At 38.6% G+C, this 22,647-nt stretch overlaps 5 protein-coding genes and 1 pseudogene across 5 annotated transcripts; 3 read left to right on the top strand and 3 right to left on the bottom strand.

Annotated features, from left to right (window-relative positions):
* LOC125214201 (BAG family molecular chaperone regulator 3-like) lies at positions 1-1,333 on the bottom strand. Its single transcript, XM_048115118.2, has 2 exons — positions 1,079-1,333; positions 1-623 (listed from the first exon to the last, which is right to left on the bottom strand). The coding sequence occupies exons 1-2, from the start codon at positions 1,314-1,316 to the stop codon at positions 394-396; spliced, it is 468 nt and encodes a 155-aa protein (XP_047971075.1). The 5' UTR covers positions 1,317-1,333; the 3' UTR covers positions 1-393.
* A 2,763-nt stretch (positions 1,334-4,096) lies between these two features.
* Positions 4,097-7,545, top strand: LOC125214196 (Transducin/WD40 repeat-like superfamily protein). Its single transcript, XM_048115112.2, has 13 exons — positions 4,097-4,217; positions 4,612-4,706; positions 4,794-4,912; positions 5,086-5,115; positions 5,227-5,351; positions 5,450-5,629; positions 5,720-5,783; positions 5,878-5,985; positions 6,109-6,262; positions 6,514-6,603; positions 6,826-6,881; positions 7,081-7,138; positions 7,230-7,545. Exons 2-13 carry the CDS (start codon positions 4,625-4,627, stop codon positions 7,361-7,363), a joined length of 1,200 nt encoding a protein of 399 aa, XP_047971069.1. The 5' UTR covers positions 4,097-4,217; positions 4,612-4,624; the 3' UTR covers positions 7,364-7,545.
* Positions 7,546-8,324: 779 nt separating this feature from the next.
* Positions 8,325-12,386, top strand: LOC125209961 (putative membrane protein At3g27390). Its single transcript, XM_089067377.1, has 10 exons — positions 8,325-8,685; positions 9,515-9,623; positions 9,689-9,881; positions 9,959-10,095; positions 10,528-10,816; positions 10,891-10,997; positions 11,086-11,227; positions 11,292-11,490; positions 11,615-11,858; positions 11,937-12,386. The coding sequence occupies exons 1-10, from the start codon at positions 8,592-8,594 to the stop codon at positions 12,196-12,198; spliced, it is 1,776 nt and encodes a 591-aa protein (XP_088923503.1). The 5' UTR covers positions 8,325-8,591; the 3' UTR covers positions 12,199-12,386.
* A 595-nt stretch (positions 12,387-12,981) lies between these two features.
* On the top strand, positions 12,982-13,869 carry LOC148930758 (early nodulin-like protein 21 pseudogene; annotated as a pseudogene).
* A 6,094-nt stretch (positions 13,870-19,963) lies between these two features.
* LOC148930757 (uncharacterized) lies at positions 19,964-20,722 on the bottom strand. Its single transcript, XM_089066603.1, has one exon. The coding sequence runs from the start codon at positions 20,720-20,722 to the stop codon at positions 19,964-19,966; it is 759 nt and encodes a 252-aa protein (XP_088922729.1).
* Positions 20,723-20,842: 120 nt separating this feature from the next.
* Positions 20,843-22,440, bottom strand: LOC125214202 (protein NOI4-like). The gene is made up of 3 exons (XM_048115119.2): positions 22,222-22,440; positions 21,688-21,885; positions 20,843-21,400 (listed from the first exon to the last, which is right to left on the bottom strand). The coding sequence occupies exons 1-3, from the start codon at positions 22,303-22,305 to the stop codon at positions 21,377-21,379; spliced, it is 306 nt and encodes a 101-aa protein (XP_047971076.2). The 5' UTR covers positions 22,306-22,440; the 3' UTR covers positions 20,843-21,376.
* Positions 22,441-22,647: the final 207 nt, after the last annotated feature.

Below are 22,647 nucleotides of genomic sequence, written 5' to 3'. Positions count from 1 at the left end.
AGACAAGAAGTTGTAGGCATATACATACATGAAAGGACAACACATCCTCTTTACAAAACAAAAAATTTAAAACTAATATCATGGCTTCATTTACATTACATGGAATATACCTATACACTAATGTATAAAATGAATTGGCATTCATCATTTTACATTTTACTTGAGCCCAAGCCCACATGGCTATATTAGACAAAAAAAACAAAGTCCTCCCATGCTATAATCAATGATTGATCCAATAACGAAACTCGTGTGGTTGAATATAATGAAGACAACAATTGTTTTGCAACTGTAGTGGTCAATAGATGACGGACAAAACAAAAGTGAACTCTTCGAAATGTCAAAGCGGAGCTATTGTATAGTGACTCGGCTGACCTTGATCCCATGCATCTAGAATTAGACACTAATTGGGCAATAAGGCGGGCCTCCAATGATCCGGGTCCGGGTCAACCCGAGTAGCTTGCCTTCTTTGATAGCCGGATCTTCTAACATGAGAACTTTATCCTTATCTCTTACACCAACCATGTGCAAGTGTTCATTATCATCTCTCTCTTTCCCTTTGAATAGTAATCTTTGCTCATGGGGTTCCAATTTGGTCAATATTGATAATAGAATCTTTAATTCCCCTTAATAAATAAATAAAAAATTAAGATTACTAAAAGGGAAATTGACCATATCTACTAAAAAAGCACCAAAGTGTACAATATGATTACTAACATCTTTTTCAAAATGAATTGAATTTTTGCATTTTTTGGCAAATTGATGAAAAAAATCATAAAATTTGGTAAAATTCCACTCATTTCTTCAATTTTAAAAATCAGTAAGAAGATTGGATTTATTCCCAATCATCCCACGATGAAACTTAGTGAAATTGTTTCTGATATGGTAGCCAAAAAATCATATGTTGACGTCACTCTCAATGAGTTAAACAATATCGTTTCGTTTAGTTGGAAAACCTCAACCATATACTATTTTGCACATAGGCAACCAGAATTTTTGCTTCGAGACAATTACGAATAAATTCAAATTTCATGATTTTTCCGGCTGATTTTTAAAGTTTCAGGAAGGAGAATGATGTTACCAAATGTGGAAGTGGCTTGGATTGGCAAATCGTGCCATTTAGAGACAGTTGAGACTCTAATGGTGATCATCGTCTCTTCTCCGACGCCGCCGTTTTCTTGACTATCTCTTTTCTGAACAAGCATGCCGCCGGGCCTGAGCTCCCATTTGATTTCTCCGCCGCTGCCGGCGGCGGGGCTTACTCCGCCGCCAAGCTTAGCGTTGCTTTTGGAGAATCGCTTTGATCTTAATTTCATCATTTTCTCCTCTTTATTCTACCTCTCTTATTGGATGGGGTGGAATGGGTAGTTATATATTTGAAGAGATCAAATATGTGGATGGTACTCCCTCCGTCCACGAATAAGAGTCACGTTTTTCCATTTTTGTCCGTCCATGAATAAGAGTCTCGGTTCATAATTACCATAAATGGTAAAGAAACCCCACATTCCACTAACTCATTCCACTCTCATGTCATTTAAAACTAATATATACAAGTGAGAGACCTTTATTCCACTAACTTTCTTCCACCCACCTTTCTTAACATTTCTTAAAACTCGCGGCATTTAGAAATGAGATTCTTAATCGTGGACGGAGGGAGTATTTGTGATTATTAGTAAAATGCAAATTAGCCAAATAATTAAATTTGACATTATTTCTCAATTATTTCATAATCCCATATTTGAAAGGAAGTTGTGTGTGATATGTAGTCAGGAAAATACTATGTGGATAAAATGTTCGATTATTTAAACAACGTTGTTTCATACACAGTCATATGTCACGTCATTGATGGAACAAAAAAAAAAAGTTACTGCTTTTAATCAAAGTTAACGTTTTAGATTAGACACAATTTTTAGCAAAAAAATAAAATTGAAAGTCATTTAGAAACACAAACCGTGTACTTGTGCTAAAATATTTATGTAAGTTTTGATATTTTTAATACACTATGTTGGTATCAGAAAAACCATGAAAATTGTTGTTATAATAAATTGAAGATCTTACTCATTTGTTGATATTTTATTTATTGTTTATCGAAATCTATAAAATTTAATCACATCACCTATTTTAACATCTAATGTGTGGAATTTGTCTTAGTTATGTATTAATATTTAATACAATGCATTATAACATGATACATGGAAATTAAATATAATTAATAAATTTGACATAGGTGAGACATGAAGCACATGGAATTGTAGGGGTGGTGGTTAGTGAGCCGCTTTTGCTTGATTAACGGCCCAATTACTATCACATCAAATAGTCGGTTGATGGTTTTTATTCGAATTAAATAATAGGCCCATTCATTTAAATTTAATAAAGAGGAAATCAATTTCATTTATGCAGAATTAATAAATATGGTTCAAATCATTTTAATATTCATATTTTATAAAATAAATATAAATGCAAAAGGTACTCAACATTTCAAAATAATCACATTGTGTCCTAATATTTGAGTGAAATTACAAATATATATGTACCAATAAGTTATCATTCATGCCCTTTCTCGATTAAAAAGTAAGTGTCGATCCTTGTTTGTGTTGTGCCACCGTGATCTTCTTTTACTTTTGCCTCATGCGGTCACAATTATAATGACGATGGATCATGTTATAAATTTCAAATTAATAACAATTATTATTATTATTATTATTATTATTATTATTATTATTATTATTATTATTATTATTATTATGTAACTGTTACCATTTTCTTGTATTATTAGTAGTATAATATGTAATTTATTATAGTGTCTATTTTTTATTATTTCTTTTTTGGTAGTTAGCTAGTCTAGAGGGTATCTTACCACGTGCAGCAAGAAATTATTTTTTCCTCTCGCGAGAATAAGTCATATATACTTCTCTAATTTTACTCAATAAATGATGTCAACGTTTGATTTATTTCACAATTATACCCTAGTATATGTAAATTACAAATCAGTACATATTTTATCATTGTTTTTTTGTAACTTACACTAATTACACATCACATACCCAACAAACCTACATAAATTTCTTGATCAACATAATGTTGCACCAAGAATTGAATACTAGAGCATCTAATTATGAAATAACATGAATCATTCAAGAAAGCCAAATAAAAATATTACACACAAAGAAGATTAAGGGTCTTGTCCCACAAGTGACAACCCCACTTGTATATTAGGTTTTAAGGGACTAATGATTCTTGTGTGGCTTAAAAATTTGAGAAGACATGTTTGGGATTTGAGTGAAGTTGATGTCCCATAATACGATCTGCTATGTCATCTCCCTTAAAGCCTATATACATTGCTCTATTTTGAGCACAAATCATGTCGGCCAATTTGCCATTAAATATTGTATTGATAAGGAATTAGGCCTAACATCATATTTCAAAAGTGTCCTGAATCGAGAAATCCCTTAGATAATATTCAAAACGGGGTCATGTTCTATTTTGCATTTGAGGAAAAATAAAACATACTGTAGTTTGTAATATAAATTTGATGAGTATTTATATGCATAACCTATTTGAGTCAAACGAATTTATCGGCCCAACTTATGCTATTCAATGAACACTTTAGGGTGGACTCTTGCACTACTAATTTCTTCATAAAAGTAATAGCTAATAATTTTTTAAAAGGCTTTAAAAATCAATACTATCAACTAATTATAATGTCTCTTTTTTATTAATATACTAACATAAATTTAAAGATTGTGTTACAATAGCCTCGATTTCAAAACCTTTAGCGTGCTTTTACACGCTACAAAGTGTAAGCGCACTTAGCTCTTCAACTTGTAAATCTAAGCTTGAATCATGTTTATATATCGAAAGTATAGCTACTTATGGAATCATTATTGGATCAAATAGTCATAACTTGTAAAAACCCAAATTATTATTAAGTCACCATCTTAGGAGTACTAGAAAATTAATTAGATATATCAAACATCGATAAAAATAATTGGTGAATGTAAAAGGGAGCCTCAATTTCATGTCTCCCAAAAGCCCAATAACACTACCAAATCCAGCCCATTTAATTATTGAATTAAAACAACAAAACCTAAAATTAAATAAATTCAATAAAATTTCCTCTCACTTCTCTCTCTCAATTTCCGGCGAGCACCATTACCGCCGCCGCCGTCTTCTCAGCCTCTGCTCAATAACACCAATAAGCCTTCGACATTGTTCATCAGGTCAATTTCTTCTTCTTCTGAATATTTTTGCTTAGCGATGCCCTAAATTCATTGGAATTTTTAACTTGACAGTGAAAAAATTGAAAGGAAGAGATGAGTGATAAATTCATACAATAAAATTGTTTTTTTGGAGCTCAAATTATAGTACTCCTATGTTGGCTTCTATATAGAGATAAAAATTGTGACTATTTTCATTGAACTTTCTTAGCTAGCGAAAATTGTTATGTGAGAAATTCAGCTAATGTTGTAGAAGATGAATGAGCTTGGAAATTTTTAGGTGTGGACAAAATTGAGATTGAAGCATTATTAGTACTTGCAGTTGTAAATGAATTCCAAAACTTAAATATATGAAAATAATTTGTTGATTTGGACGGCCTCTCTGAGTACTGATTAGATTTGGAAGAGTTATGCCGCGTACAACGACAGTCGAGAGTTCCGGCTGCCCTCCGCTTCGAGCCTTAACCTGTGATGCTCTCGGCCTCATCAAAGGTAAACACGAGCCGACGTCTCTTGTTTGTTATTCGAGTTTTGTGCTGAAATTGGTTGATATCCTGATTCGATTTTTTTGTCACACAGTTGTAGAGGCCCGTGGGGGGCAGAATGGAGATGCTGCTAAAGTGGTGGAACGATGGGGCGAGCCGGACGCCTCCAAATGTGTGCTTTCAGCTTCAATTCTTGATCGAGAGTCTCATCCGGTAACTACTTTTTGACCTCTTTGGTTGTTGGTGTTAGGTTTTGATTAGAAACGAAAGCTACGCTTAGTTTACACGCATTTGTTAAAACTAATCAACAATGATGATAATATATTTCGTCATATCTTCTAATCATTCTGTCACTTGTATTGCATGGAAATGTGCAAATCTTGCAGCTGATCGGTATTGCAAGGAAATCCGGATCTGTAAGTTTTTATTATTCTGCTTCTGGAGAACCGTTTGTGATCGATGTATTGCATACTGAGATTTTATGTGATTCACCAACATAAGTAATAAGTAATGTCTCTACATCTCAGGTTGAAATTATTAGTGCTATAAATGGGGATCTTCAAGTTCAAATTCCGGATCTATGTCAGCCTGAGGATGATTCCATTGTTGGAGTGCATTTGTTGCAAAAGCATAAATCAGACTCGTCATCTAGGTATTGGGGTTATAGTGAATGTTAATGGGTCCACCCCGATTCTTTTTCCGTGGTTTCCTTCTAATAATTACCTCATGAGAAATCAACTCTCGACTTAGGTCATGCGCATTGCTCGCCTCTACAACTAAAGGACACGTGAGAATGGAATCTGTTAAATTAGGCAAAACTCCAGAAAAATCTGTTCGTGACCCTTCTCCAACAGTGTGGAATGTATGTGGATCGGGTAATATTTTGTACTCAAAAGTGAGTGAAGATGAAAACCATGCCTTGTTCGGAGGGTAAGCTTCTCTTTTTGAGTTTCCAATCCTAAAAGCGAAATGAGTAGTTGGTCGTTTACAGTACGTTTTGTCATTTTTTATGTAACACAGGAAGGGTGTTGAAGTTAACTTATGGGATCTTCACAAACAAGAGAAGATCTGGACTGCGAAATCCGTAAGCATCAAGTTATCCGTTTCCAGTATGATTGGGGAGATAGGCCCGATTGTTTAAATTAAACATATTAACGGTTTGATTTATCTTTGTGTAGCCCCCTAAAGACAGCCTTGGAATTTTCACACCAACTTGGTTTACATGTGCAACCTTTTTGAGTAAAGACGATCATAGAAAATTTGTTGCCGGGACCAACTCTCATCAGGTATTTAAGCCATGCATCAACTGTTTTATTTTTAAAATTTGTTGACGGGACCAAGCTTTGTTCTAGCACATAAGAAAAGGAAACCTATGTTGATAACCTGAACGAAGTTTATTAATCTGGCAGGTTCGGCTCTATGATATCTCTGCTCAGAGAAGGCCTGTGATTTCAATTGATTTCAGAGAAACCGCCATTAAGGCTGTTTCCGAAGATATCGATGGAAACACAATATATGTAGGAAATGGCTCAGGCGACCTTGCTACCTTTGATATTCGTACAGGTACTTTAAGTAAATTGGCAATATAACAATGAGTTCTGTAATCTCTATATATCTACGTTTCTAAACATTCAATTTTTACTTTAGTTAAAGATTATTTTTTTGCATAATGTTGCTCTTCTATATGTACATGATTCATTTTTCTTCTTATTTTGAGTTTTGACTAGTTGTCTATGTGAAACAACGTTTATGCAATTTTATAGACATATGGTGGTGTCATTTTTCTAATTTTATCTTTATTCAATATGTTTTAGGGAAACTTCTTGGATGCTTCATCGGGAAATGTGCCGGAAGTATAAGAGCCATTGCTAGGCACCCTGAGCTACCTGTGGTTGCGTCCTGTGGTGAGTATTTGTTCTTCCACGTCCCAGTTAGGCACCGATGTTATTTTAAATTTGTGGAGATTAAGTTCTCCTCGGATCCCTTATAGCTCAAAAACTTAATACTCATAATCCTATTGTACTTTTCTTTTATTCTTGTTTAATTCATGTAAAAAAAATCTTGGAGCTTGTATCGTCCTATATCCTGGAGATATCGTTGACCTGGATCTTTGGCTCTTGTGTTAGGGCTTGATAGCTACTTGCGAATTTGGGATGTACAGACGCGACAGCTTCTCTCAGCGGTATGTTCGTGTTATGATTAGTAAAGAAAATGCTCTGTAACGGATTCTGAGAATAAGAATTTCAATTTTCACGTATCTTGTGACGGGATAGAAAAATTGCATGTGCTGCCATCCGTGCTCGAAATGTTTTCATCTATAGCTTATGACATTACATTTAATTTGATACCGGGCTAACTGTTAAGCTTTGAACTGATTGCAGGTTTACTTAAAACAACATCTCACAAGTGTTGTCTTCGATTCCCATTTTCGTAGCGAAGGTCTGTACTGAACTTCTCCTTTCTCTTCCTTTTGCGTTTTACAATGAAGCTCGTTACTCCCAAGTTCGAAGTGGTTAACATTTTTCTGCAGCTCCCGCACCACAAGTCGAAACTGCAGCAGAAGAAGATAAAGCAGAAGCAACACCAGTGAAACGGAAGAAGGAGCATCGCGGAACTAAGAAGGCGAAATCAAAGAGTAGCAAGAGGTCGAAGCACGATGATTGAGATGTTTCTGACATTCCATCAAGGATAAGTTTTGACACCAGATTTTGATGTTGTAGTAAATTTTTGGTATTGTTATGCATTTCCTTTTATTTGTAGAAGTCATCATCTCTGCGGAGCTGATATTAGTGAATTCAGACCTAATTTTATGAGAAATTTTTGTATTTATAAAACAATTTCAGTCACATCACAAAAATCTAAGCTTTATTTGCAACATATTATCAAAATCCATTGAAAACTATAAAAAAGTTCTACTACAAGTATTAAACATAAAAAAACTACAGATAAATGAGCTCTTAAAACAACCCAAAAACTGAAGATATAGAATCATAAGAATCAATCAACTTATATGAAGTCATTTTTCTCTGATATTTTCTTCTCTTTGCAAATAATATCAATTTGCCTTCGAATTCTTGAAATAAAACAAAAGAAAGTTGTGTCGAACGAATAAATGGACTAAGGAAATTCTTGCTCACATTGGACGATTTATATTTATATGCATCATGGTCTCGATTTATCGAAACTATATTTTCCTGCCAAAACTGTGCCAGGTGGCATCCAAAAAACTGTCACTTTATATATTGATAGATGATAGATGCTTGCTTACGTTGAAAGCAATTAACAATATTATATTAATTTTTAATTGAATCTCACCAATTTGTGTTATTATTACACAGACTATAAAATATAATTATGAAATCAATTTTATTAAACATTCTTATATCAGCAATTTTGAAAATATATTTATTATACAATGCAAGCTTTTAATATTATGTTTTTGATAATCTTATGCACCACTCATATCGACATGGGATAATCGTAATGTGATGTACCGAATACGGTAAAATATTTTGTTTTGATCAATTAATTTAACAAAAGTCAAAAGTTTATCTTGTCACATCAAAATATACTTATTACTTATTAAGTTGATGATCAATTTCAAAATCTTACTAAAAGAAAAGCTTTTCCAATATTCTTTGCTTCCAAACAACAGCAGAAAACTGCTGTCACAATCTGGAGGGAATTTCCCTGCAGCAGTCCGACAGTTTTCAAGAACCAATTTTTATACTAACATATCACCATTTTCATCTCTTCTTTGCCATTTTCAAAGTTTTTTGTGCTTAGGTTCTGAAATTGGGCAACTCAAGAGGGAAAAAAGCTGTCTTTTATGAAAAAAATCTCTTATTTTGGAGCAGTTTTGGTTGGATTTGATTAAAGATCCTAGAGAGAAATGGAACCCCCGATGGGGTTGTGGGCTTCTTTGTGGAGTTTCATACGTTTCTTGCCTTTCTTCATTGGCCTTCTAATTCTGGGAGTTCTCAAAGGTGGAGTATTTCCTTTTTTTTTTTGTTGCTTGATTTAGGCAGTTGTAGTTCCTTCTTTTTTTTGGAATGTTGGTAACATTTGTGTTTTGTAATGATGGCATGATTGTTCATCAATAAATGCCTAATTTGGGAGTTATTTAAGAGTTAGATGAAATGGGAAGTTGTGAACAGAATTAGAGATGGATGTAATGTGCATTTTAGTGAGACAATATGAGAATTTCCCATTTGAGAACTATGGATATATTTCACTTTGTTGGGTAATTCATACAGAGTGTGATTGAATATATGCATGTTTGTTGAATTTAGGTAGTTGTAGTTCCTTTCATATAGGTTGATGTTGGCAACAATTTGCCCGGGTTTGCCGTGTGTGCAGTAGGTGTGTACTACTCTCTCCATCCGCCGTTAAATGTCTTATTTTGACTCGACACTAGTTTTAAGAAATGTAAATGAAAGTGAATGGGAGAGCGTTAGTCGAAATTTAGGTATACTTTTATATATCAGTCTTATAATAAAGTTGTGAGCAAGATGCGTTAGGGAAATGTGGGGTCCACAGCCAAAATAGTTGTAAAAGTGAAATGATAGCATAATTGCATAATTGTTCTTCAAGAAATGCCTAATGTTTCAGTTAGATTCACCACTGGTTTTATGCTTGAGAAATGGTGGTATTTTAGTGTTAGATGAAATGGAAGTTTTGAACAGAAGGCATTTTGTGATTCTCCATTTGGGAACTGTTGTGGATTTATTTCGCTTTGGTGGGTGATTTTTCGAGTGGAAATTGCATCTATGTTTCAAGAAATGGATCCCTTGCTGATTCCGTTTGTTGTCTCAGGTATTATGATGTTCCCGGTGGTGTTTCTTGTTATGACGTTTGGCATCTCTGTGATAATACTCGGTCTTTTGCCTATTCACTGCTTTCATACCTATTATTGCGTTTTGAGGTACGTTCATACTAACGTCGTAGTTCATACACTGAGACCAAACTGATGCATCCCTGCTATTGCAGCACGAAACAATTTGGTCCCGGTTTGAAGCTCGTGCTGTGCATTTGCATTCCCATCTTTGTAATAGCATGGCCCCCCGTTGGAATTGCCTGTGCCGTCTTTGGTGGTGCAGCGTACGGCCTGCTTGCACCAATGTTTGCCACGTTCCAGGCAATCGAGGAAGGGAAAACGGACAAATTCTATCACTGTATTTACGTGAGTGAATCTCTCCATGTTGAAGTAATGCTCCTGTTTTCCCCTCGTGGCTTCGAATTATGACTTTTACTTTGCAGGATGGAATTTGTAGCACTCTGAAAGGAAGCTTCACTATTATCCGAGACTTCTTAGATGTTTGTTTCTTTTCTTATTTCTCGATTATGGATGAGCTACGACGTCAAGGACCTGCAGAGGGGAAACACTATGAGATCAGGTCTGCTTTTTTTCGATGCTGTTAAAAATCGCGTCTTGAAAATGTTGACAAATGACAGGTTCATTAACTTAATACTCCCTTCGTATTTTAAGAAATATGGAGGAAAGCGGATGGAAAACGTTAGTAGAATGTGGGTCCCGCATTTATATAGTATTGATAGTTTTATAATGGAACGTGAGTGTAATGATTTAGCAGATTTAGTCCTCGTCAGGAACTCTTTGATAAAAATCGGTTGCAGATGCAATTAATATGAGTTGTATATCGTGAAGTTGCTCTACTCGAGATTCCGAATATTGGTATTGGTACTCATGTTAGATAATAAAAATGATCTACGAACTTGCAACAAGATTTTGTAGAACGCAAGGAGGCACATAATATCATTCTTTCGGTAATGTCTCATGTAGTTCGTTGAATTTCTGCTCTATATCGCAGGTTGATTTACGTTCCCCAAGCTCTAATAGCTGGGGTGCTCGGTGCATTTGTCGATTTTCCCGTGATCTCAATCATAGCTCTGTGTAAGAGCCCTTACATGCTTTTCAAGGGCTGGCATCGTTTGTTTCACGATTGCATCGGACGTGAAGGACCATTCTTGGAGACTATTTGCGTGCCATTCGCTGGTCTGGCCATTCTACTCTGGCCGTTGGCGGTTGTAGGGGCCGTGTTGGGCTCCATGGTGTCGAGCATCTTCTTGGGCGCTTACGCTGCTGTGATCGTCTATCAGGTGAAATTCCCTTTGAACGCGCAACTTACTTTTTTCGAACGAAATCTCATCATGTTTGTTATATCAATTTTCAGGAGAGGTCTTTCTGGTATGGATTGTGTTACATTGTTGCTTCGGTTTCTATTTACGACGAATACAGCAACGATATCCTCGACATGCCCGAAGGGTCCTGCTTTCCTAGGTTCCGACATCTGTGACTTAGCATCGTTTCATAATCGATTATCGAATGTCCAAAACTAATTCTTTCTTGTTTATGGGAATTCGTACAGACCGCGTTATACAAAGAAATCGAAGATGCCTCCATCGCACACTAACTCGTCCACTTCTATTTCACGGCCGAGTTCTTTCAAAAAGGCGCCCTCACGAACGAGCTCTCTAATGCCACCTATGGTCGAGTTGAAGCCTCTCGAGGTATATTTTTGGTACAGTTTGAGAATCGTAAAACGAGAAATTACTAACTTTCGGTCTTATGTAGTTAGCAGATGCGTTGTTTGAGGAGTGCCGGCGCCAGGGTGAAGCGATGGCCTCGGAAGGGATAATAACGCTAAAAGATATCGAGGATGACAAGAATGACAAATCCGGTGGAGGAGTGCTCAGCGTCGGCTTACCAGCTTATTGCATTCTTCAAGCACTTCTACGATCAGCGAAAGCCGACACAAGTGGCATATTGCTAAGTAAGCGATGCGACTTCGATTCTTTTCGACCTTTTGTTAGGAAATAAACACAGATAATCACGAATATAAAAGAGATAAGCACAAGAATTATATATAGATTTTGATCTTGTTGCTATCGATGTAGGAGACAACGTGACTGAAATAACCTCATCGAATAGGCCTTCGGACAAGTTCTTCGAGTGGTTTCTCAATCCGCTCGTGATCATCAAGGACCAGATCAAAGCCAACAAGCTTTCTGAGGAAGAGGAGCTATACCTTGGGAAGTTGGTTTTACTGAGCAGAGATCCGGTAAGGCTGAAGAACTCCAACATCGGTTCAGTGCCTAAATCCGAGATCAGACAAGCCGAACTCGATGCTATTGCTCGAAGGTAAAGATTATTGTTCGAAATACGCTAGATTCTGTTATTCCACACTTCTGATTTGATACCCTGCTGTGTTTTTCGAAGACTACGAGGAATCACTAAATCTATAACGAGATATCCGACGTTCAGACGTCGTTTTGATGCTAGTACAAAGTGCATTCTCGACGAGCTTGCTAGGAAGAACGAAGGTAGCGGAAAACAAGGAAGCTGTAGTCCATCGCTGCAGAAATCGAAGAGCATGTTTGGGAGGGTATTTAGTAAGAAATCTTCGAAAGGTAGATCGAGCGATCAGGGCGATTCGCAGGAGAATCGGACGGGCTCTGAAAGAGATGTCGAAATCGGATGAGTCTGTTTTTGCTTCTGCTGGTAAATTTGCCATTTTTAGGTATGTAAATCTAGTTATGCAAGCCTTTTGTTTCATATCTCCATTAATATATATGCATAGTTCCATTGCAAACGTTTTGTTTGTCTTTTGTTATTAATCTTGTGGATTTTCTTTGGTTTTTTGGCATATAAACTGTTTATCTTTTGTTACTTTGTAGTAAGAATTTTTTAAAATTTGAGTTATTCAACACGATAATTTTGTATCTCTACAAAACATAAGTTTAATTGGCAAATAGAGTATATTATAAAGTCGTAATAATGTTCGTTTCTTATCTTATGGTGTCAACATGAATAGAATCATAACAATTCTGTGTTCGTATAATGCCATAGAATAGATCGCATTTGTACCTTTACGAATCGTATTTAAATAACGAGGTTGTATAACGCCACATATCGCATATGTACCTTTAGAAATTGTATATAAACAACGAAGAATCGAAGTGCAATATTAAGACACCTTCGATCAATAGATAAACTCATACATCCAATGCTAAAAACACAAGGTAAAAGTTTAACCAAAACTCACTTAATTACCAAAAAAAACCATATCTAAGAATGTAAATGTCGAAAAAAATGAAGTAAAAGTTAAAAAAAAACTGTTTTTTTCCCACTAAACCACTATCTCTGTTCTCTCATCGACTTAACTCTTAACCACCAAACATTAATCTTTTTATTACTACTCCTTATTTAAAACCCCAGTTCCCAAACCAAACAATTAGAGCAACATTTTAATTTCTACACATCAATGGCGTTCAACTCAAGCTTTATGCTCGTGGCGGCGACGTTTTGTTTACTAAACCTGAAATTGACACATTGCACGGAGTTCGACGTCGGAGAACGCAGCGGTTGGGCCGTTCCGCGGCCCAACGACACCGATTTCTACGACAGTTGGGCCTCCAATAAGAGGTTTAAGGTTGATGACACCATAAGTAAGATTTCATGCATGCATACAAATATCTTTAAAAATATGCCAAATAATTTTTCGTTAGGGTCGGTCAGAAATGTCATGGTCGCCCAATTTTTTTTTTAAGAAAATGATGTTTTTAAAAGTTATATTGTGAAATTACAATTTTACCCTATGTTAGGGTTCAAATTACGTCCTTAAATATATGCCAAATAATTTTTCGTTAGGATTGGTCAGAAATGTCATGGTAGCCCAATTTGTTTTTTGAAGAAAATGACATTTTTAAAATTTATATTGTGAAATTACAATTTTATCCTACGTTTAACGATTTTAGGGTTCCGATACAAGAAGGATTCAGTGATGGAGGTGAAGAAAGGGGATTACAAAGAGTGCAATTCGAGCCGGCCCAACTTCTTTTCTAATACAGGCAACACCGTCTACACTCTAGACCGGACCGGTTTTTTCTACTTCATAAGCGGCTTGACCGGCCACTGCGAGGTCGGGCAGCGTATGATCGTGTTGGTCGTGGCACAGGATGGCTCTGATGGAGCCTCCCGTGCTTCGGATTCGGATTCAAACACAATCAAAGTTTTTTCTTCATTTGGATTTCTTGTCTTTTTATTTCTTTTCTCATTAGCTTAGTATTTAAGTTAGGGTATTATTAATGTTTATTTCTGTATGCTCTAGTTTGTTATTATTAGTATTATCTCAAACTTCGTTTATGCTAAATATTAGTATTATATTTTGGTTACACGTTTAATGGACCATTTAATTTAAATTGTTTTCTTATAAAGTGAAACCATTTATTAGTTTGATTTGATGTCGACAAAAGGAGTTTTGATCTCACTTAATATTGTTTAAATAATGAGAATGTATAATGAAACGATCCTTTGATTTCTTATTTTTTGTTGTTGCTCTTTATTAGAAATCGGCAGAATGATTCAATCTTAGAGCGCTCCCAATGGTCCGGCTAAAAACTCCCTTATTTCTCCCTACCACATCAGCGCCACATCAGCACAAAAATTTATCCCCAGTTTTTAGCCAACTTCTAGCCAACTGCTCCAATGGTTTCTCCCTTATTTTTCCCTAACTTAACATTTCATTTTTACATCATCATTTTTAATATTGTTTAATTTTCCCTACAAATGTGTTTAATAAATAGATTTATAATGAACAATTCATCGTTGTATTAATCATTGGAAAATATAATACAACGAGAAAAAAAAAACTACAAGTAAAAAATCATAAAAAACAAAGATTTAAAAAACTAAGAGGGAGGGGCGTCCGGCGGGAGGCCCATCAGGATCTTCATGTTTTGGATGGTCGACCAGAGGGACTGCTTCTCTTCTGGGGTTCCGCCGCCGGTGAAGTACAGCGTGTACAGCTGCGTCAGATTGGCGACATTGGCAGAGAGCGTGGCTTGTTGTATGAACTGGGGTTCCGACTGGGCATCCGACGATGCGCCCTTCCCCTTCCGCCTCCCCCTTCGCCTTCTTCGCTCCCACAGGGCGCTCGTGCGGACCATCCCCAGTCAAGTCGATGGGGTCGCGCTTCCCTCACTCTCCGCACCGCTAAGTCGCGAGCGCACCTATTTCTCGTGCAGTGCGCTGTGCATCCCCGTCCGGAATTTGGGGAGATCCTTCAGCCTATCATAGATGTTCCAATACTTGAAGCCCTTCGACAAGAACTGGCCATTATACCTCTGCATGGCCTCATCTCGGACCATGTGCTCGTTCTGGCCACTCGTCATGTTCGTCATCAAGTTAGAGTATATACCGTTGAAGTGGCCGCAGTCCCTCATGAGGCGCTCCCAATGCCGGCGGATCGCCTCGCTGCCATGGTCCTTCATCGAAGCAGTTTTGTTGCTCGTGTACTTCTCCGCAACCCGCTCCCAGAACATGAGCTCAGTCTGGTAGTTGCTGCGCTCCGCGTTCTGCGTCGTGTCCGCCCAGCAGTTGGCTACAAGCTCGGACTCTTCCAGAGTGTAAGTAGTCCTTACCCGCTCCGACTTCTCATCGGAAGCCGTATCGGTCGCAGCCGTCGACGCCGGCGCCGGCGCCTTCCCCTTCCTGCTCCTGGAAGGCGGCTCGGCGGGCGTTTCTTCCACCTCGTAGTCATCCGTGTTGAGTGTCGGATCCGTTGTGTACGTCGCGTCCTGAGATCCTTCGTCGTCTGGGGTGGATCCAGGGGTGTCGAACAACGATGTGACTATCTGGGGGCGATACACATCGTCGGCTGGAGAGGGCATGCTGAGGGCAGACTGGAAGTACGTAGAAAGTCTGCGCACCGGAGGAGTCTGCAATGGGGACGGACCCGCATATGGATATTGGCCGGGAGGAGAATCCATCGACAACAACGAGTTCATCCACTGCTGATTTGCTTCATCAGTGGGAATTTGCGTACTCGGCTCTTTGCCTTTACCTTTTCGGGAATTTTTCCTACTTGAACTCATAATTTTGAAGATTGAAGATTGAGATAATGAGATTGAAAAATTGAGAGAATGGAGATTGTGTGTGATGAATGGAGGAGGAGGAATTATATATAGTGTAGGAATTATAGCCGTTTATAGCCGTTGCAATAAATAAATAAATAAATAAATAATCGCCGAAAAATCGCCGAATCGCGCCTATAGTGGGCGCCGATGATTCGGCAATAAATCGGCGATGAATCGGGAGTTGGCGTTAATTCGATAGAATTAATGCCGAATTATCGCCGAAATCACCCCAATGCCCGGCGAAAACTCGGCGATACTCGGCGAGAAATCGCCGAGTGTATCGCCTAACCATTGAGAGTGCTCTTATTCATTCAAAAAACTGTACAAGGACTAGAGCTTATATAGACTAGGTTATCTCTATACATGGTAAACCTAATTTACATTTATTTGCATTCTAACTATGGTATGATTTGATTCCATATATTGTGCTCCTGATCTTTCGTGATCTCGCGTGATTTCTTTCCAACACTCCCCCTCAAGTTAAGTAACGGGATTCCCGATACTTAACTTGCCTAGTACCTCTTGAAACAACTTTGAGTTCACCGCCTTAGTCAGAAAATCCGCTAGTTGATCTTCGGACTTGACATATGGCATCTCAACTATCTTTGCTTCGATGTTCTCCTTTATGAAGTGCCTATCCACTTCCACATGTTTGGTTCGATCTACCGGATTTTCCGAGATGCTGATTGCCGTCTTGTTATCACAAAAGAGTCTGCATGGTTGGATTGGGCGAAGATCTAACTCGCTCATGAGTTTCCTTAGCCATAATATCTCTGTCAACCCACTTCTAATTCATCGAAATTCTTCCTCTGCACTAGAGAGTGCCACCACTTTCTGTTTCTTGCTCCTCCACGTAACAAGGTTACCTCCGACAAAGGTAAAATATCCGGCGATTGACTTCCTGTCGTTCGGGTTCCCTGCCCAGTCGGCATCAGTAAATCCATGTATCTCCATGTGATTGTGTTTCTCAAATATGAGCCCGTGCTCAGCTGTCCCCTTCAAATACCCTTCAAATACCGAATAATTCTCAAGACTGCCTCCCAGTGTTCTTCTTGAGGTGCATGCATAAATTGACTCACCACTCCTACATCATAGGCAATGTCCGGCCTTGTGTGAGAAAGGTAGATCAATTTCCCAACTAGTCTATGATATCTTCCTCTATCTGTCGGTTTAGCTCCTTCCTTTATTTGTAATCCATGATTCTGAACCATCAGGGTGTCTGCTGGCTTGCAGTCTAGCATCCCAATCTCAGCTAGCAAGTCCAACACATACTTCCTCTGATTTATAAATATCCCCTTCTTCGAACTTAGGACTTCTATTCCCAGAAAATACTTCAAAAAACCCAAGTCTTTCATCTCAAATTCTTGAAACAAGTTCTTCAGCTCAGCTATCTCATCTGTATCATCTCCTGTAATGATCATGTCGTCGACATATATAATGAGGCACGTGATGTTACCATCTTTCTTCTTTAAGAACAGAGTGTGGTCGGAAATGCTTTGTTTGTACCCATATTTTTTCATCACTTCGGTGAATCTTCCGAACCATGCACGTGGGGACTGCTTTAGCCCGTACAATGTCTTCTTCAGTTGGCAGATTTCCCCATCTTGAAATTCTTCTGTGAATCCAGGCGGAGGTTCCATATAAACTGGCTTTGGCAACTCTCCATGAAGAAAGGCATTGGTCACGTCAAACTGATGAAGCGGCCAATCCTTATTTGCGGCAATCGAGAACAGAACTCCCACGGTGTTGATCTTTGCCACTGGAGAAAAGGTCTCATCATAGTCTATGCCATATGTCTGGGTGTACCCATTTGCCACAAGTCGGGCTTTGTATCGTTCTATAGTACCATCTGGCCTTCTCTTAATAGTGAACACCCATCTGCACCCAACAGTCCTCACTCCTTCGGGTAGCTTCCCTTTTACCCACGTATTATTCTTCATTAACGCCTTCATCTCAGTAAACATAGCTTCTCTCCAGTGCTTAATCTTCATAGCTTCCTCGGCTGACTGTGGAATCTCTTCCTCCTCATACAATGCAGCCTCAAATGCTCGGGCCATTTTGGTTAAATTCCCTTGCACAAAATTTGCCACCCCATAGTGACTCTTCTTGCCAATCTTTTCTGGGGAGTATCGTTTCGGTGGTACTCCCCTTGTACTCCGATAGGGAAGTGTATATCGTCCTGTGTCTCCATCAATAACATTTTCCTCCTCTCGCGGTTCTGTGTCAACAGAGTCAGTGGAAACCGGTATAGAGCTGGGATCGGGTTCAGGAATTACCTCGGATATCGTCGGAGGAGAATTCTGAGGTGGATGAGCTGACTCTTGTGGTGAGACCTGCTCGGCGGTAGTGACAGCGGGTTCTGGTGGGTCCTCAATCGAAGAGTTTGGAATTGGCACAACCCAACTTAGATAGTCCACTGTACTACTTGGATCACTCTCCCCCTGACTACTAAGGTGGGATTGGTGGTAAAAGAATTCGGTTTCCAAAAAATTGCAATTCATAGTGGTAGTGACTTTTTGGTAAGAGGATCATAACATCGGTAACCCTTTTGGTTCAGCCCGTACCCTACGAAGACACATTTGGTAGCACAAGGTGATAGTTTGGATATTTCATGTTTTGGGATATGGACGTAAACAGTACATCCAAAGACTTTGGGTGAGAGATTTAGGTGTTATGGAATTTTGGCTAATTTGGATAGGGTATCAAGTAGGGTTTTCATGCGAAGGATTTTAGTTGGGAGGCGGTTTATAAGGTAGATAGAGGTAGCAATGGCTTCGGGCCAGAAATGTTTCGGGACTTTGGATTCGATCATTAGGGCTCGAGTTATTTCAAGAATGGTTCGGTTTTTTCTCTCGGCAACCCCGTTTTGTTCAGGTGTATAGGCACGGGAGGTTTGGTGGATTATTCCTTTTTCTTTGCAGAATCGGGTCATGGTATTGGTAACAAATTCTCTTCCATTGTCAGACCTAAGGGTTTTAATGCTAGTGTGGAACTGTGTTTGGATTAATTTGAGAAAGGAGACGAATCTATCGAAAATTTCAGACTTATGTTTTAAAAAATAAATCCATGTCATTCTAGTGCAATCATCAACAAATATCACAAAATATCTAAACCCATTTCCACCAACAATTGGGGCAGGTCCCCACACATCCGAATGTACTAAAGAAAATATGGAATTCATTCTAGTATTTGTAGGTTTAAACGACTGTCTGTGGCTCTTGGCCAAAACACAAGTTTCACAAGCAAAATTAGCAGGAATAGAAATGTTCGGATAAAGAAGTTTAAAATAACCAGGAGAAGGGTGTCCTAGTCTTCGGTGCCAGAGCCAAGTCTCTTGTTTCGTGGATCTGTGAGCCAGCATCGCACTACCAGTTTGAGCTATCTCGTCCACGTAGTAGAGTCCATGCTTCTCAGTGCCACGCCCAAGAATCCTCCTTGTCTGAATATCCTGCAAGATACAAAAATCCGGATGCATTAGGAGAGTACAATTCAATTCCTTGGTTACATGACTAATTGACATCAGCCGTTGAGATAATGTGGGAACATATAGACAATTCTTAAGACGAAGTGTAGGAGATATCTCAATAGTCCCGGAACCCACAACAGTAATTAAATCCCCATTAGCAGTCCGAATATATGTCTTAGCAACTTCATCATTAAAATCAACAAAATCACTCTTTTCCGGAGTCATAGTATCAGTCGCACCACAATCAAATATCCATCCTCTCGTACGTGTATCAGATATATTTTGGACATGAAATGCAGCGGAAATATTGTATAGGGGTGCAAAAGAATTTTCAGACACATAAATGGGGTCAATTTCATATTTTAGAGAGTCAGGGGTGCATTTAATCAAGGGATGGGGTCTATTTTCTAAATTATCAAACTGATGGGGGTGTAATTGCAATTTTCGAGTTTTTCTAGGGTTTGGTTTAAAACCAAACCCTTTACCTCCTTGAAGCGGCGTCGCTGTTCCATTCTCCGTTTGCCCGGCGAAATTTCTGATGCCCCGCACGCCGCCGCCGCTGGGCTGACCTTCCTGGTGGTTTCCCGATCTGACCCCGACCGTCTCCCTGGGGTTTCCACCATCTCCTCCTCGCGATTGTCCGCCGCTGCTTACTCCAGCGGCGAATTTCGCCTGAGCTTGTGCGGCTCTCGCCTTCCGTCGCTCCTCCCACCAATCTGGGTATCCAATCGCTTAAAACAGGTGTTCCATCTGTGTTTTTGTTTTCCACAATGGGAACACCACAATTTCGACGTATCTGGGCGGTCTCCCGGTCGGCTGTTGGTGGCGGTGGGGCGCGGCGATGGTCCATTCCGGTGCGGCGGTCAATTTCTCTGTGCAGCAAATCCATGTCCAATATCCCCAAGTGATGAATCGGCGTTACTGCCGTCGGCGTCTATGGTGGGTGCGGCGGATGTTGGTGGCATGATTCGACGTCGAGCCGCCTCCGTCTTCACCCACCCGTAGGCTGCCGCTACTGATGGGTATGGCTCCTCCTTCAAGATCTCTCGCCGGATTACATCATACTCCTGGTTTAGTCCCGTTAAGAACTTGATCAATCTCTTCTCGTTTGAATGTACTCTGTATTGATCTACTCCTTTGTCGCAGCAAGTCACAGGCTGCTTTTGGCAGCGATCAATCTCCACCCATAGTCCGTGGAGTTTGCGGTAATATGTCTCTAAGTCGAGGTTTCCTTGTCTGATTGCGATTACTTTATCTTCCAGATGGTAGATGAGATATTTGTCCGCCTTGCTCTCGAATGTTACAGCGAGGCTATCCCACAATGCTTTTGATGTTTGGTGATGGGCAAAATCAGCGATTATGTCGTTCTCAATGTTGTCGACGATCCAGGAGAACACCACCAGGTCGTTCTCCTCCCACTCATCGAACCCTCTGCTCCCTGACTCCGGAGGATCGTTCTTGATGTAGGAGTACGCCCCTCGGCCTCCGATCTTCACCTTGATCAGCCTTGACCATAAGGGGTAGTTCTTTCCATTCAACTTGAATGCTATGGTGATGCCCTTGCTGTTTCTCAAGCTTTTCTGTTCTGGATTCAGTTTGGTATCTTCCTCTGTATCTGACATAATTCTGTGTAGGATTCGGTCAGTTTGCTGGTTTGATTTTGGCTAAAAAAGGTCAGGAATTGGTATATCGGCTATGATGAAATTTTTCTGAGCCAGGATCGTTACTGCTCTGAGGCCATATTAGAAATCGGCAGAATGATTCAATCTTATTCATTCAAAAAACTGTACAAGGACTAGAGCTTATATAGACTAGGTTATCTCTATACATGGTAAACCTAATTTACATTTATTTGCATTCTAACTATGGTATGATTTGATTCCATATATTGTGCTCCTGATCTTTCGTGATCTCGCGTGATTTCTTTCCAACACCTTTTCTATTACGAATTTCATAAATTCCCCCTTTCAAAGGAGGAGACGTATAAATCGTGAAGAAAAAACTAGTCAATAGACTCACTACTCATTATAAAAAAAATGTTACATGTGTATATATAACATCCTAACAAAAATATCTATGTATCTACCCTTTATCTGATGATCCAATATATATTTTTTTTCTAAATATCAATAGTGGTTCCTCATTTACTTCTCTGATTGCGCCAACTCGAACATCTGATCGATCGGAAGATAATCGTACAAAGCCAAGCTCTCGAGTTTAAGTTTTCTATATTACATTTGTAGTTTCATTCACACTATGGCATCGGCATTGGCATTTCAAAAACAACAAAGCCACTTTTTCTGCACAATATTGGAATATATTCAAAAATCAAAATCACTTACGTAAAGACATGTATAATTCCGAAATTTATGCTCCTATGTTTGTGATTATACATCTCATTTTGCTCTATTACTTGTCTTGTTGCACTTTTACGATATAAATGACTCACACCCTCTTAACTTTTTTGACGCAATTCTCCACATTTCTTCTCAAAAAGTAAGACATGTATAATCACAGACAAAGAGAGCAATAAGGTTAAAGTTTCATTATTGGAACTAGAGTTATATGCAATTTGGGAGGAAAGAACCTTGTTAGGGTCATATTGGGTCGATGACCGCGATTGCGTTCGAGCCAGTTCCTTGTTGGGCTGGCCTTGACCTCCGCTGGGGGTGTTGCCCTTCTTTTCATCCCTAGCCTTGGCAAAGATGACCGTAAATCCATCGGCTGAGGCAGGGTTGTTCACGTCCCACTCACCATATTTTGGTAACGGCTTACCCTTTTCGCTCTGCCATAATTAAATTCTCATATTTCATTTTATCAATATCATGTCATCTCAGATAATATTATGTGAGGAAAAATAACATGAAATTCGATCAAATTCCGAAATATGAATTTATTTGCAATTCATCAAATAACATCGTTTTTGTATGAACAGACGTTCACGTTTTATGAAAAAGCATTAGAGGATCACTGTGAACAAATCCAAACTTCATGTTTGCATGATGAAATATGAAATCAATCCCCTCTTATCTTTTTATTTCCAATAATCAAATTCACACACACATGAATGCATGAAATGGATAAAAATCAAGTTTTGATTATCAAGATTGGAAGAGCTTACAGACGTCATGAAGGATGGGTGCCGAAATTGCAGAAAAATGAAAATGGAGAGAGAACTATAAGAGAAAAGAAAACACACACACATATAAATAGAGTGTGTGGTTATATGATTTTAATACACACGAATTAACACAATTCACCTAAATAAAAGCCGAGCGTTATTAAGTGGGTAATCATCTAAGTAATAAATGGCCCTCCATTTTCTAATGTTCTCATTCCTCTTGTATAAATCATTCAAAATAAATGAAAGAAAACCACGTTCAGAAAACAAATCCGAAACTTAGACTCAAATCTGAAACTTTTGACCTCGACATTAAGGTGTCTTCTTTGACGTCTAGAGGTGGAGTGCATTTTCAAGGTCTAAACATTACTTAGTCGAATTTCATAATCTCTTTTATAGATATTGCGGGAGTTATACCTATGTAAT

This window comes from Salvia hispanica, chromosome 3, assembly GCF_029641045.1.
Source record: "Salvia hispanica isolate PSC_SH4W2 chromosome 3, Shi_PSC_v1, whole genome shotgun sequence".
Classification (NCBI taxonomy): Eukaryota; Viridiplantae; Streptophyta; class Magnoliopsida; order Lamiales; family Lamiaceae; genus Salvia; species Salvia hispanica.
Note: the sequence above shows the minus strand (reverse complement) of the source record. Positions and strands in the feature narration are given on the sequence as shown.